Source organism: Psammomys obesus, unplaced genomic scaffold (genome assembly GCF_907164565.1).
Source record: "Psammomys obesus unplaced genomic scaffold, mPsaObe1.curated_primary_1811, whole genome shotgun sequence".
Classification (NCBI taxonomy): Eukaryota; Metazoa; Chordata; class Mammalia; order Rodentia; family Muridae; genus Psammomys; species Psammomys obesus.
In genome coordinates, this window is record NW_026588368.1 from 3,654,299 (window position 1) to 3,669,229 (window position 14,931).

Sequence of the window (14,931 nt, forward strand, 5' to 3'; positions counted from 1 at the left end):
TTTCCTGGCCAGATTAAGACATGGAAAATAATTTTTGGTTATCAACAATTCCCTTCAGTCTCACTGATCAGATTAAGCTTAGCTACGGAAAGAGGAATTTGCAAATTAGATGCTGTTCTCTATTTATTACCAAAATGGTTGCTTTCCACTCCATCCAGGAGGTATAGTAGAGCTCTCATTATGTCTCAGCTGGTGGTTACACTTACTCCATAAATCAATCTCCTTTGCAAGCCAGTGAATGAAATGAGCATTAGGCCACACAGTGGATGGAATCAGACTTCCGCACCCTTTGAAGGATGCTGGACCAGCCTTTCGAGCCTTAAATGTCTTCAGTGTTCTGGACACAAAGAAGCCACGGGCAATTTATCCTCACTAGTCTCTTAACCATTTGCTGACTGCTATTCCTGGCAGGCTAGCTGGTGTCACTGAGACAAAGCAAAAAGTGAGAGCTATTTCCAGTACTCAAACCTTCACATATTTGGAGAAGAAAGGGAAAAAGAGAAGTGTGTGATGGCAAACATTATGGAATAGTTTTGCCCTCCCAGAGAAGTGTAAATGAAAGGCTGCCAGATAAAGCCTGGAAGATGAAAAATTAATTTATATATCTGATTCATTATATATTCTCAGCTGGACCAAATAGTGCCTACTCGGCTTTCAGATCTGACAAGACAGTCCCAGGTCCTTACTCTTATTTCCTACTTTTCTCCCTTCCCCCTTCACCCAGTATTTACTGTCCACCCATGCCCCTCCAGGCTGTTTGCTAGTTCTGGGCCTACAGAGGTGCTACTTCTAAGAATGTACAGCTCAGCACATGGATCAGATAAGCAAACACACACAAGGCACATTTAGGAAGTGCTGTGTAGCAGTCTACTGAGGTGTGTGTGTGTGTGTGTGTGTGTGTGTTTTGTAGAGGGGCAGTGAGCAAAGATGCTAAGAACAGCAGGAGAGGAGAGGTAGGTTTAAAGTTAAATGGGAACCTTTTAACTTTTCATGCAGAGAAGTCAGGGTGTGTACTAGGTCTTTGGAAGAAAGAAGGAGTTGGCTTTTGGGGGTACAGACTGTCATGCAGAGACCCCATGTAATTCCAGAAGTCTAGGGATGGCAGGTTTTAGAATTTCTGAATGTCTTAGGAATTTGGTAGACTAGAATGACCACTCCAAGTCTGACCCAGGCACCGAAGGTTAAAGCTAATATATATTACCCAAGAGCATGGGAGCAGATCACCAGAGCTAGAAGGGTTTGTTTGTTTTGAACAGCTGCTCTTTCCCTCACCGTACCACCAAGGGAGTACGGAAGAGGCAAGTTTTAGATCAATTATTGAGTGGGGCCTGAAGGGACAACCTTTCAGTTTCCTCAGTCTCCTACTAGTTTTACACCAACACAGTGTTGGGACATCCTGTTAGAAGATGAAGATATGTATATGTATGTATATGTATATATGACTGGTAAATATATACACTGTATATGTAATTTTTATTTATTCTTGAAAATTTTATACTTGTATATAACAAAACATGGCCATATCTATCGACCATTTCCCCTGCTCTAAATTCCGCCGACACGTTTCCCTCCCAATTTCATGTCTTATTCTTGGATAACCCATTAAGCCCAGTGCTGCCCATGTATGTACTTGGGTGGGGTCACCCACCGTAATGTGGGAACCCACCCACAGCTGCACACTAGGAAAAGAATGATTTGCACTCAGCAACTTTCAAACGCCGACAGCTCTTCAGTGACGGGTGAGACCTGGGAAGCACCTCCCCAGGATGAGGGATATTTTAGCATTTCTATATTCTCAACTCCCTTATCAATGGAGGAGGACGCTGAACTCACAGGACAAGTGAAGGGACTGTGGAAGTCCCAGGTAGGTATAAATGATTTTATACCCTCTACAGGCTCGGCACAAAGTGCTGCAGTTTTCAGCAGAGCACGTGATCTCCCTGAGGAAAACCCACGCACACTGCCTCATCAATAGTGGCCGACCCCTAACTTCCTTATCCGTGCAGAACTGCAGAGTAAGCTGGGGACCTGGCCACAGGGACCCTCCGCCACCAACTGACTTTCATGTCTACCATCTGTCCGCCGGCTGCCTCTGCTGGGCACAGAAGATAACACAACCTTCTTCTCTAGTTGGATCCGGCTGACCTCAGTGAACACTAACAAATACAGGGAGATGCTAATGACCCACCTGGGGAAAGATGAACCCTTGGTTTCTTGTTGTCCCATGTCTGGTGTGTGCCTGTGTGTATGTGTATGTGTGTGTGTACATGAGAGAGAGTCTTAGGGGACTGTTAACATAACAGCTGGGCACCACAATCACATCTCATGAATCACGTGAGTTGTCTATAAGTGGAACCTGGTGTACTCTGGGACAGAAGAGAGATTTCAAAAGCTTTTCTCATAGTGCCAGCCTGACTAGCATGGAAACATGTCTCTACTTCAAGAGTAAGCAACTGAGGACTGTTCTAGCCTATTGCTCCTAAGCAAAGGGCCAGAAGCAAACCAAGGTGGCTGTAGTAATGTCCTGGCCTACTGCACGAGGTGCTAGATTTCTGCACATGGAAGTCCTCAGAGTGAGACCTGGGCCATGTTGGTTAAACTCTGTCTCGATGACTACCTTTCTTCTATTATTATTCCTTAAATTTGTTATTTGACAACGGTTTGTAATGTATTATGAATACTCTCACTCCCCAACTTCTCTTTTCTCCCTCCTCAGCCTGTCAACCCTCATCCCCCACAGTTCCTTTCCTGTGTTCATGGCTTTTTTGGTTTGTGATCCCCTGAAGTCAACTAGGGCTCTCCTCTGAGAGGCCATGGGTATGGCGTGATCCAATGGACCCTGGTGGGCTCACTAGTGGGGACACAGCTGAATATAATAACACCCACTGCCCAGGGTTCATCAGTGGCTAATCATTCAGCAGGGAAGGGGTGGAGCCCCAAGAACCTTGCCCCAAATCATGACTGGCTACATACAGACAGGCCCAGGGTACACAAGCACATTGCTGAGTTCATGACTACAGTGGCTGTGCAATGCCCTTGATGACTTAGTTTTAGCAAATGATTTAAGGGGCAGCAAGAAGTCCTATGTCCAGAAACTTTAAAAATAAATCTGAACATGTCTCTCTCTCTCTTCTTTCTCTCTGTCTCTCTGTATGTGTGTCTGTGTAAAATAACCCCCAAACAAAGAAAACTGTCAGAATTCAAATATTTGGTTTTTTTTTTTTTTTGAAATGATAGATATTTAACCTTATCAAAGTTTATCTCAGTTGGGCATGGTGGCACATGCGTGTAGTCTCTGTGCTTAGGAAGCAGGAGGATCAGGAGTTCAAAGCTGGCCTGGCCTAAGTGAGCCACCGTGTCAACCCATGCCCTGTCTCCCAAATAGCCTATCTTCTTGTGAGTCCTGCAGATCTGTGGCAGAGGAGTTTCTTTCAGACTGGGGAATGACTGCAAGATGAGTCTAAACTGCAGCAAATGCCTGTTGACTCATGGTGGAGGAGAAGGCTAAAACTTTGACTTACATTTCCCCCTCGCAGGGTATCTGGACAGATTCTTTGGTTTTGGCCTATCTCAATGACCTCACCAGAGCCCATCCACAAACTGTCGGAGTTTGAGACTCAGCGTTCGAAGGCTAACTTCTCTCTCTAATAATTAGTCCAGGAAGTGGTTTCTCACCTGGGGCCGCCATTTCATCACCCAATTCTGAAGGCAACTTTTCAGGCCTTAGAGCTCTCAAGTAGAATTGCTAGCTTGATGGCCTCTGTCTCCTGGGAGGGTGGTCTCTAGAGCCTGTTTACTTCAGAGTGCTTAGTAAAGAGAACCAAGGAAAGCAACGGCAGTGGTATGTCTCCTGAAATCTGAGACAGATCCTTCAAGGACCTCTCTCACTGGGAGAGACATGGGAGTAGCCTTGGACATAAGCTAGATCCAGGGAAACGCTGACTGTACTGATTTTTAAAAAAAATTGTTCCAAGATCAAATAACTATGTGCATGTCCTTGACACATACCTAATGTAAAGCAATGATCTTCCGATTATGCTTACAAGCCACATGGGCCTCTGTGGGCAACCTGCAGCTCTCCCAGGCCCTCAAGTTTCTGTATTTCAATAATGCATTATTCTGAGTCCTGCAGGGCACACAGCAGGCATATGGTTCTGTTGGTTAATGATGATTGCAAAATGACTCTACAGAGTCACATTACCAACTATCACTTGTACAAATATTTAATCTCCCTTATCTGTGTGGAAGATCCGTGTTTGGTTCTACTGTAAGTCCACACATCTTTACCTGCTCATCTAAACAAATATGTGTCTTACAGTTAGTTTCAGAAGGCTCAGTCTGACCAAGAAAGAAATTCCAATATGAGTGGATACTTAACAGATGATCTTTTTTATGTCTTGAAGAGAAGACATTTTTCACAACTCTCTTCTTAAGAACTGTGTTTATTAGTGTGCATATGGAAAGGGGTGCATGAGACACCCCATGAATGAAGGTCAGAGGGCAACTTTGTGGAGTTGCTCTCCTCCTTCCCTTATGTGGGGTTCAGAGACAGGATGCTGGTTGCCAGGTGTGCACAGCAAGTACCTGCCCCTGCTGAGCCATCTTCCTCGCTCCTCATCTCTTTATATCTGGCTTTCCCCTCTATGCCTTCTGTCAGAATAGAGATTGGACCTGGAAAATGGACTGTGCCCTTACAGCAGGGCATCTCCACCAACGACAACGAGCTATAGGCATCAGCAATAGTCTTCAGTGGTTCCATTGGAAAGCGGCGCTCACTGAAGTCTAGAGCAAGGCTAGAGGCAGCCAGTGGGTGAGATCTCGTTGTTGTTCTAGTCTTTACCAGAGAGAAGAGGAACTTGGAGAAAACACAGCTGCCTCACATGGCAGCTGCACACGTCCCTCTCGTGTCTTTGCTTGCGTGGTCTGGGGATGGCTCTTGAGTTTCTATCATTTCCTCCTTTGTCAAGGCTGTCTATGAGCAGTTGCTGTGGCAAGGCCTGGAGCTGCCATGGTGATGAATAGGGACACAATGGGATTAAGATATGGTCTTGTTTGGGCCACAGGTACATTGTGTTAACTGTATGAGTCTCTTCCTCTCCTCTATGGCATTATGAAGTCATGAGGCCTTAGATCTCTGGCAGCTGAAGAAGATGCCTGCTATCACGCTTAAGGCCATCCTAGGAAGACTAAGAACCCAAGAACTGAGGAATGAGAATGACTGACCCTTAGGCTTTGGTCAACATTGCCACCCTCACCCCACTGGTCTTCCAGTGGCACTGACATTCTCCCTCTGGTTTCTTGCTAGTCCTCTGGTCTTACTTTGGAAATCTTTGGGGCTGGCTCTTTTTCAATCAGCCAGTTTCCAAACCTTGGTCTCAGTTCCTGGTTTTACTTCATCTCTAGTAGCTCTCTCCTTAGTGGCTTCATTCAGACAAATGTGTTTCAGTGCCTTCTCTATGCTGATGACCCCCCAAATTGCAGCTCAGTGTCAAAGTTTTCTCTTGAACTCAGTTACTGCCAGTCACCAACTCAACATTTCCTCTTTGCACATTGCATAGGTATTTTAAACCTAAAGGTCAGAGTTGCTTTTCTTCGTCCTTGCTTTATGTGGCTGTTTTCCTTATATCAGCAAAATGGCAATTCCATTCTTACATTGACTTGGAATATTCTTGACTTTTCTTTCTCATGTCCCACATTTTATCTTTGAGCAGATGACGTCATGTTGAATTCTGACCGTATAGCCTCCATTATTGCCAAGATAAGACACCATCATCTCCAGGGAGTCCCCTCTCTGCTAGCCCCTGCCCTGGAGGCCTCCATCTCATTATGCACATGGTGGCCATGGGGATCCTGTTAAATGCATACCCGACTCATCCCTTCTCAAAAGCTCCAGTGGCTGCTTTGCTTAGTTTCAGCTCAGATCCAGGTTCCCACATCAACAAATCACAGGATCTTCTCCCAGTTCCCCATGGCACTCCTCTCCACCACTTCCTGCCTCACCTCTGCCCCTGAAACCCAACTGCACGGGGGCTCTTTTCTGCTCTCAGACACACCAGCCATGCTCCTTCCTTTAACGTCACCCTTCCCTCTCCCTGGAATGATCCCTTCTCAAATAGCTGTGCATTCCGTTTTACTGTCAGATCTTTATTTAGATACTACCTTCTCAGAGGAGTATGGCATGACCACTTCATCTGACACCGCCACCTCTTGATAGTCACCACTCTGACATAATTTTAGACTATTCTCTACCCCTCCATTAGAACAGAACCTCTAGAAAGGCAGGGAGTTTTCACCACTTTGTTCATTGCTTTATCATCAGTGCCAACAACAGTGCCCGAGAGAGTTGACCTTTTACTTATGGCTGGCTGGCTGGTAAGAATAACCAGAGTCTGTTTATATAGAGTTAACTGTTTATATGTAGTTTTCTTAATTTTCTCTCATCTTTTAAGGGAAAGCCTCCCGACTAAATGCTTTCTCTCTGTTATCTTCCAACTTCTAATTCTTCCGCCTTTCATTGGCTTTGTATCTTCTCTTAGGAGAGTTGACTGATGGCTCCTGTCAGGTTTGCTCAGCTACTGCAGTAAGATTGTCCCCGAGTTGTCCCCCCCAATGCCACCAGCAACGCCTCCAAGTGACTTGTACTAGGGGACCGTGGTCTGTGCTGATAGGGATGCTAGCTGGGGCCCCAGCTCAGTTGGTAAAGTGCTTGTTATCCCAGTGACGAGGAAGTGGAGACAGGCCGATTCCCTACAGCTTTCTGGCTAACCATCTGGATCAGCTAGCCCTGGGTCCCAGTGAAAGACCCTATCCAAGAAAACAAGGTGGGTGGGCCCTAATGGATGATGTTTGAGGTTGAGCCCTGTTCTTCATATGCATGTCAAGGTGTGAGCATACATCCACACACAGGAACACACTTTTCAGTCATGTGTGCGCACACACGCACACAGTTTCTTGTTTATCTCTCACCCACAGTTTCCTGCACTTTATTCCACACACACACACACACACACACACACACACACACACACACACACACACCTTTGTGTGTGGAAAGAGCTGAAAAGATCTGGTAAACAAAAAAAAATCATGCAGTGTGTAATCTTTTAGATGTTTCAAAAACTAGAGCTACACTAACTAAATCACAAGGATTTCTCCCAATGTATTTGTTTCAAAGGTCAAATAAGGAAGTCCTAAAGAGAAGGACGTGGTTTCCAAGCCGCAGAATTGTCTTTTCTGCAAGTAAATATATATAAACAGTAAACCGTATATAAACATAGAATCCAGCTCATCTCTGTATCCACCCATGAGTAAACTAGAGTCTTCTCTCTTCGAGGTCTTCCTTGAAGTTCATAATCAAATCACATCCACTCCACGTTTACTGGGAATCCTGTGAACTCATTTCAGCTCTGTTCTCGAGTCCCACAATCCCCTTCATCATGGTTAACTACTTCCATTTCTTGCTTCTTTGGCTCATTGCCCCTGTGACCCACCCTCCCTTTCCAACATTTCCATTTATGTAGGATCTAGAACCCCACTCCAGTCTTCCTAGGACAGGGCTGGCCAGGGACAAGAAGCAATCTCCAAATGTTCCTCCAGCCATAAGAAAACAGTATGTGGGAGAGGTGAGTCTCTGGAGTCAAACCCTGCCAATGTTTCGGCTTCAGGAAACCTTGGCAGTGAACAGGTACTGGGCTCGCCTGTCATTAGAATCTGCTCCAATAGCAAGGTATGCTCCATGCTGGGAACTCTCTTTGGAACTCATTGGCCTAAGGGACAAGATGGAAGAGCAGCCTGCATTCTTGGAAGTTCTTATTTTAACAGGGAACAACATAATGATGCACCTCTGTGAAGAGCAACTGGCTTTGAAACACGTAGCAAATATTATCCATTTCTATAGGACGCATTCTAACAAAGTGTTTATCACGATTAATTCTGAGCAAAGGCAGGAAGAGAGCCAAGACATTAACGCCCTGTGAGCTCCTCTGTGACTCACAGGCAAAGTCACTTTTTTCCAATTCCACTCAAATGCCACCAAGTAATCAACTACCCTGCAGTTCCATCAACAGTGTAACAGAAGCCGCCATGCAGTTTTCCAGAAAAACCCTCGGCGGTATCATTGCTCATTGTAATACTCTAGCAAAGGCCGCATCTTCCAGTTTGCAAAACTACTTAGTGGAGCGTGAAGGCTTCCTTGGGTTATTAAATTACATCGTTACCAATCCCTCGCTGTTTATGTGTTTTAATTTTGTCTTTGTACCTTGAGCAGAGCTCTCAGGAAGGGAGCAGTTGATAGATTTATTGCGCCAGTCTTTGGAGCAGAGAGAGCAGAGTCTGCTAGTACCGATGACTATCTTTCTCCACCTGTTCTCATGCTGGCAGAACCTCTTCCTGAGTCCCTCCCTGTTGAGAGGCAGACTCTGCCTTGCTGTCCTCACCAGAATGGCTCTGTGTTCTAGGCGCCCAATGTCTGAGAAAATCTGTCTGTTTTTAAATCATGCTGCTTGAAAGGACAGAAATGCAACTATGGAAACATGGAAGATGCAAGACAAAAGCTGAGCACAGAACAGGAGGAATATTAGATAGATCCACAAAGATCAAGGTCACAGAAAACACCACAGTGAGAGCTAACCCGAAGCTTCTAAGACTCACCATGCATCACAACCTTTGGCTAACTCACCCTAAGGCTCCTTAGTTAGAGGGTTTGGGCAGGAGCCCAAGTCTTTGCATTTCTACTATGTTTCAGCTGCTGCCACTAGTGGAAGGGTCCCGCTTCAAAAGCTACTGAGCAAATCAGATTAAAGTTTCACTTTCCATGATTTGTTATCTTAAACTTTTACAGTCACCTGTTGGTCCCATTTTTTTTTTTTTTTTTTTTTATCCTGGTTGTAGGCTTTCTGGCAATCTGCCACAAGAAAGCCCAGAGGAAGTGATTTGGTTCCGTGTCTGTGTCTTTATCTAAATGGATTCTGTGGAAGTCCTCTTCATTTCCTCCAATGTTCCCAGAAGCATTTCCTCAGATCCTTGACTATAGCTTACCTACTCAATGAGAAATGTTGATTTCTGTAGAGAAATCTGAGGGGAACCTGGAAGGCCTCTGCCAGTGTGGAGAGAATCCTGCTCAGGGACACAGCCTCCCAAGCAGCTGGCTAGTGGAAACTGCTCCCAAAGAAAAACAGCAGGGTTCTTGCCCCTGCCTTAAGAGCCCACAGGGGAGGCAGGTCTCTCACTTTAGCACAAACCCAACCATATTTTCAGGTGGAAACTTCTAGATGGGATGTGAGGTCCTTCACACTGGTGGCACTGGTTCCCCCATCTGACTGACGCCTAGGAGTAGCAACTGACAGTAACCATTGAGAAGGATGTTCCCCGGAATCATCAGCTTTGGGCTAGAAAGAAAGGTTGGTGTGGGACATCTGCCCGCTCACTGCTCTCCCCGCCCCAGACCCCAGTCAAAGAGAGAGGACATGGCTGCTCACTGTTGCGGGGCTTCTCCTCGTCCATGCCCTCATCCTCGTTCTCGGGGTCGATGTCTTCTGCCTGTGTGATCCAGTCCAGGTAGCCTTTGAGATCTTCTTCAAGCTGCTGCTTCTCTCGAAGCTTCTGGAAATCCCCCCGGGCTTTGGCCTTCTCCCTCTCTTTGGAAAACTCTCTGGTTTGAGGGGTTGGGGAGTGGGCAGGGCAGTGTGCAAGGATCAGCCGGGAGGAAAGATGGAGAGAAGGGGAGACAAGGCAGCTGTTAATTGCTTTGTGCGGAGAACCCTGTCCAAGTCACCCCTTTTCTAGAGACAGCTATCTCCATCACCCAGTTCTGTCTTCACTCTCACAAGAAAGGGGAGCAGTGAGAGCATACTCGTGGCACAGGCCAGGAAAATCTAAGGGGATGAGGGCGCTTCACTCACTTTCTGGATCCTAACAGGCTTTGCCTGTAAATAACAGCTATTCTCCAAAGACAGGGACACCTCTCTCCAAAGAGTCATTCTAATGGCCCTTTACAGCAAGGAAACGTGTGTCACCCGGGAATAGGTGACACCTTTTAAGAGAAACGACAAAGCATCTTCAAATGCCACAGATTATTAGGACCCAGTGATGATAGAGACCACTTAATCGCACTGGGGTCTCAGAGCCAGTAATGCCTTTTCCTCCCAACTCTGGTTTCAGTGATGTCTCCTTGATAGTATGATAACAGCCAAGTTTGGAATATTTACATCATGAAAACCAGCCAGTGCAATTGATAAGAGTATTTCCCCACAGAAGGATGGCAAATATTTACCAATACCTCCCATTGTCTAGGCCGCCCCCCCCCCGCCCCCGCCCCGGCAGCTTTGATCTCAATCTAGGTTCCTATGGCTACAGTTCCCTCTACTGTTCTTAGCATGCCTGGAGGGAGTTTGAACCACACGGATACCTGTAAGGATTCCAAACACAAGAAAATGCCCTGGGGCCTGCCTTTTGGGTTAATGCAATCTGTCCAGGATAGAAAAATATGTAAAGTGAAGATGGCATTAAAGCTAGTGTAGCAGTTTAAAGCAATAGTCAGCAGACATTGTAGTTTGCAGGGACTTACAGGAAGTTCTTGATTGTCTGTGATGTGGTCCTTTTTTTTTTTCTAACTCTGATAAGGCTTGGAGCAGAAGCAACAACAGATGAGCTAGTTCTTAGCTGCTGCTGCAGGTCTGAGCCCCTGCCCGCTTGCCCCCCCCCCCCTGGCCACTATGGGGTCTGGGGTCGTTGGTGGGGAATGCATGTGAATTCTCTGGTGTCTTGAGTAATCCGTGGGCCATGGCTCCTGTGTCTGTTCTCAGGAAGCGCCTGATTCAGGACAGTAGGCTGTGGAAACCAACTCAACAGAACTTCTGCGCAAGGTCAGCGCTCTAGAGCACAGGAAGCTTGAAGGGAGTCATGTCACCAGCAAACCCCGGAGGACAAGAGGCTCAGGTAAGCCCAGCGTCATATGTGGGGGGCTCTGTCGCCACATACCACCTGACTAGTGTTTGCACTTTGCTTGTAGTATTTGGCAGAGCTCAGGCTTCAGCAATCACCATTGTGGTGAAATGGGGTTGAGGGCTGGGAGGAGCCTAGGGAATGTTTGAATTGGGAGAATTGGGGCTCACAAGTACCTCCGTAACGATGCTCTGGTTTGGATGGAATTTTCTTCCCAAATCTGATTGAGTCCAATTATAATTGGATTGAACTTGCTATTTCGTGGGCTTCCTGCCAACCAGTGGGTACTTTTATTTCCTTCCCAGGAAGCTGGAGGCCAGGGAAGAGGCACTGGATTGAGAGATCACAGTGAAGGTAGGAACTGGCTTGGCTCTGCTCATCCTGCTTTTGTTGTTGGGGTAGACATGGAAAGATGCCAGTCCTCCTCCCCCTTGCCTTCTTATCTTACATATGATGAAGCTCCCCCCCCCGCCCCCCACCTTGACCTTACTTCCTAGAGACAATAGATCCACAGTGCACCTCTCTCCTTATGTAAACAAACTTAAGAAATGCATCCCAGGACCCTCTCCTGCAATCTCTCTGCCTACACCCATATGCCTTTTTTTTTTTTTTCCCCCTTTCTCCTGGAGTGGGTTTGAGTGAGTTTCAAAGGGGTAAAGTTGCTAAGAAAGACCTTTAGCTCTCCTGGATGATTTCTCAGAGCTCAAGTTCTGGTTATAACACGCCCACTATCCTCCTTACAGAGCTAGAGCAGGCCCCGGGATTCAGCTGCCATTAGGAGGTGGGAACTCGCTGTCTGAACCTCCAGATCTGTGGGAAAATTAAACAGTCACAGGGAACAAAGAGGAAGAGGATACCTACAAGATTCTATGGGACTTGCCCGTTTTTTTGCTTCCGTAGAGGAAGGGCACACTGTAGCGGGAGGGCGGCAGATGTAGCCTGGGCAGCCAGGCAACATGGGGGGCTTTGATAGTACAACGGGCAGGGACGCAGCCACAGGGACTCCAGGCTGCACATGGTGGTGATTCCCAGGGGGCAGCCCCTGGTGTGCTTTCCTCTCCTGGACATCAGTGCCTGCTCTGCAGACTGAGCTAATGAAATTCTAGCCTGACAGGGTGTGCCCAGCTCAGGGGTCAGAGCCAGCAAGACAATCACAGACTACTGTGGGATTTGTCACAAGGTGGGCGGGAGTGCTTCTGTCACTAGCAACGGCCAAGATACAATATGGGAGAAGGGGTGGTCGATGCTCACTTACGGAGAGCACACAACAGGGTGTGGGGTGGGACTGCTTACTTCTGACCATCGGGTACTAGCAGATAAACACTGAGCAGATAAATAATAACTCTGCTATTTCTGGGTTTGCTAAAATTTGTTTGTAACTCCCAAATCAATACTAATGGCGCTTTAAACAACACTCATATATGGATATGCATGTAATGGCAAAAAAAAAAAAAAAAAAAAAAAAAAAAAAAAAAAAAAAAAAAAAAAAGAAAAAGAAAAGAAAAAGAAAACCAAAACATGTTACATGCTTCCTGCTGAGGTCAGAAAAAGTGAGGTGCTCTCCCCAACTCACTTCTCATAACATAAGCAAATGTCTTTATTTACGGTCAGTCTATTTAGTGCCATTTTTACTGTTGTAATTTTGGGCTTGTTGTTAGAGATTCCACTGTTTAAACGGCCCCAAGCCTAGCTCCACGGAGCGAGAACACTGTGACAGGTCTAGTGGAGAACATGTGTGTTTCATTGAGCTCACTCAGGCATGGGTTACAGTGCTGGCACTGTGGGTCTAACGTTAACAAATGGGTGCTAGCTACTAAATAAATCGTGTGCAGAAACACACCTGGGGCTATGTTTGCGTCGGTTGCCGATGTGACCAGGTGCTCATGAGCAGGGATCTAACTATGTACTTCGCTCTGGTGGCCCGGTGTTCACCGAAGCGTTGTGACTTGGGAGAACACATCCACTGAACGGTGAGAATCAACTCTGTGTGGCTGCCTCTCCTTTTCCTGCTAGGGCATGTAGCGGCCTCCTTCTGGGTCTGGATGTTCTGTTTTAACAGTCCACCCATCATGTCCCGGACGTATTTTTAGGCTGTCACTCTCCCACCCATCAGGGCTTCAGCCTTTTTAGGCAAGACATACTCCTGTCTCTTGATATGGAAAAGGATGGGACAGTTACCCACAGCTTCAGATGCAATTTTGAAAGTCTCCCAGTCACTGTTTTGATTCTAATAGGTCGGGGACTGGAATTTCTGGAGGAAAAAGCAATTCTAATCCAATTGTTGCCTGTACCGATGCCAGACCTGTGCCTTGCATAGGGTGGGTGTGCGGATCACTGCATAACACGGGACAACTTTTGACCAGAGTCCAAGAGCTGCATGTTTTTCACACTGTGTGTTCTGTGTAACCTCATCAGAATGAAGCCTTTAGATATAGGAGGGTTCCAGATATAAGATGCAGAACCCTGAGGTAACCAAAATCTTGGAATTTCTACTTTTACAATAGAAACTTTATGGGTTGCCAGCCCTACTCTGAGCAGAACATACCCGGCACACTTTAGCTTTTCCTTGCTGACAGAAGGACACAATTTGTGAGGATGAGTTACTTGGCTGAGCTGTGAAGGAGTATCATTCTTAATCGATGGATGTAGGGTTCACACCCCAACCCTTCTGTCACAGAAGATATCGCAGCTGTGCTTGCACTATTTCTGCTCTCAGGGCTCATCAAGCTCTGCAGTTTCCAGTCTTCCCACCGAACAACTGGCAGCATTCTCCAGCTTTTCCTTGGACCTTTCCTGTTCCCTGGCCATATCTGGAAGTATGTGGACTGCTTCTGCTACATTCCTTTTTCATCCCTCCATCCTTGTAGTGTCTGATTCTTATTCATGAACTCCCTCCCCCCCCACTTCTTCCTGTGAGAAGCTAGGGCGGGTGTATTGTGGAAATGACAGGAAGAGGCCATGCCTTGATGATGTTCTGGTGCAGACCTCCATCCTCTAAAATTTCCCACTTGAATGGATGCAGCTTCCTCATCTAAACCTTATTCTTTTTGTCTGTGAAATGGAAACACGAGTAGCATCCAGTTCATGGAGCTGTCATGAGCACTGAATAAATGAACATATGAGATATGCAGAGCATAGGCCATGACAGGGTATGGGGAAGACCGCTGATGTTGTCCTTGAGATAGTGCATTTCATGGGCTCTAAGTCTTTCTGAATATTCTGTATGGTTGGTCTAACTGAGGTCTAGCTGCTGAGTGGGTCCGCCTCCAATACTGTGGTTAACTATTACACTGTTGTCCTGATAAAGCAGGATGCCAACTTCAGACCATCACCAGTGTGGTCAACCAACTGGAACTTGTTTCTGGATTTGTCACCGAGCAGGTTAGAGGCAATACATTTAATAATAACTGGCCCTTGACAAAAAGCCAGAAGGTGTAGACAGCTGCTTGCAGATACCTCCATGGCTGGCCAGAGGGTCCATTGATGTTTCTGGAGCTGCTAGAAGCATGCTGTAACTTTGAGAATGCTCAGGTGCTAGAAGGCTCCAGAACAGACCAAACAAATTCTGGTCCACATGTGCAGAGGTTAAAGAGCCTCTATACTACTGGTTCCATACCAATTAAATGTTCTGGAAACCATTAAGGGTCAAAATTGTGGATTATGCAATTTATCCGCATTTGATCTACCAAGGTGTGGTTTCAAAATGACCTTTCTGTGACAGCATCAGCAGCTACTCCTTCAGCCTCTCTGACTCAACACCAGCAGGTTGGCTCTGGCTCTGGGAGATGGGGGTGATAATGACTGTGGGTGAAGAAGGGACCTCTGGAGTCTAGCACTCATTCTCCATTACTGGGTTCTTACAGGAATTTTACATGCTAAGATTTGGTTCCTAACATCTGAGAGGAAAAAAGGAAACTGAAGCTGGTTATTATCTATCTATCTATCTATCTATCTATCTATCTATCTATCTATCTATCTATCTATCTATCT

General features: G+C 46.2%; 1 protein-coding gene across 1 annotated transcript in view; it reads right to left on the bottom strand.

Annotated features, from left to right (window-relative positions):
• Cacna1c (calcium voltage-gated channel subunit alpha1 C) overlaps positions 1–14,931 on the bottom strand; it is a 184,150-nt gene that overhangs the window by 130,835 nt on the left and 38,384 nt on the right. The window contains exon 5 of the mRNA XM_055604274.1: positions 9,477–9,649. Coding sequence (XP_055460249.1) covers positions 9,477–9,649 — 173 coding nt within the window. The remainder of the gene's footprint in view (positions 1–9,476; positions 9,650–14,931) is intronic.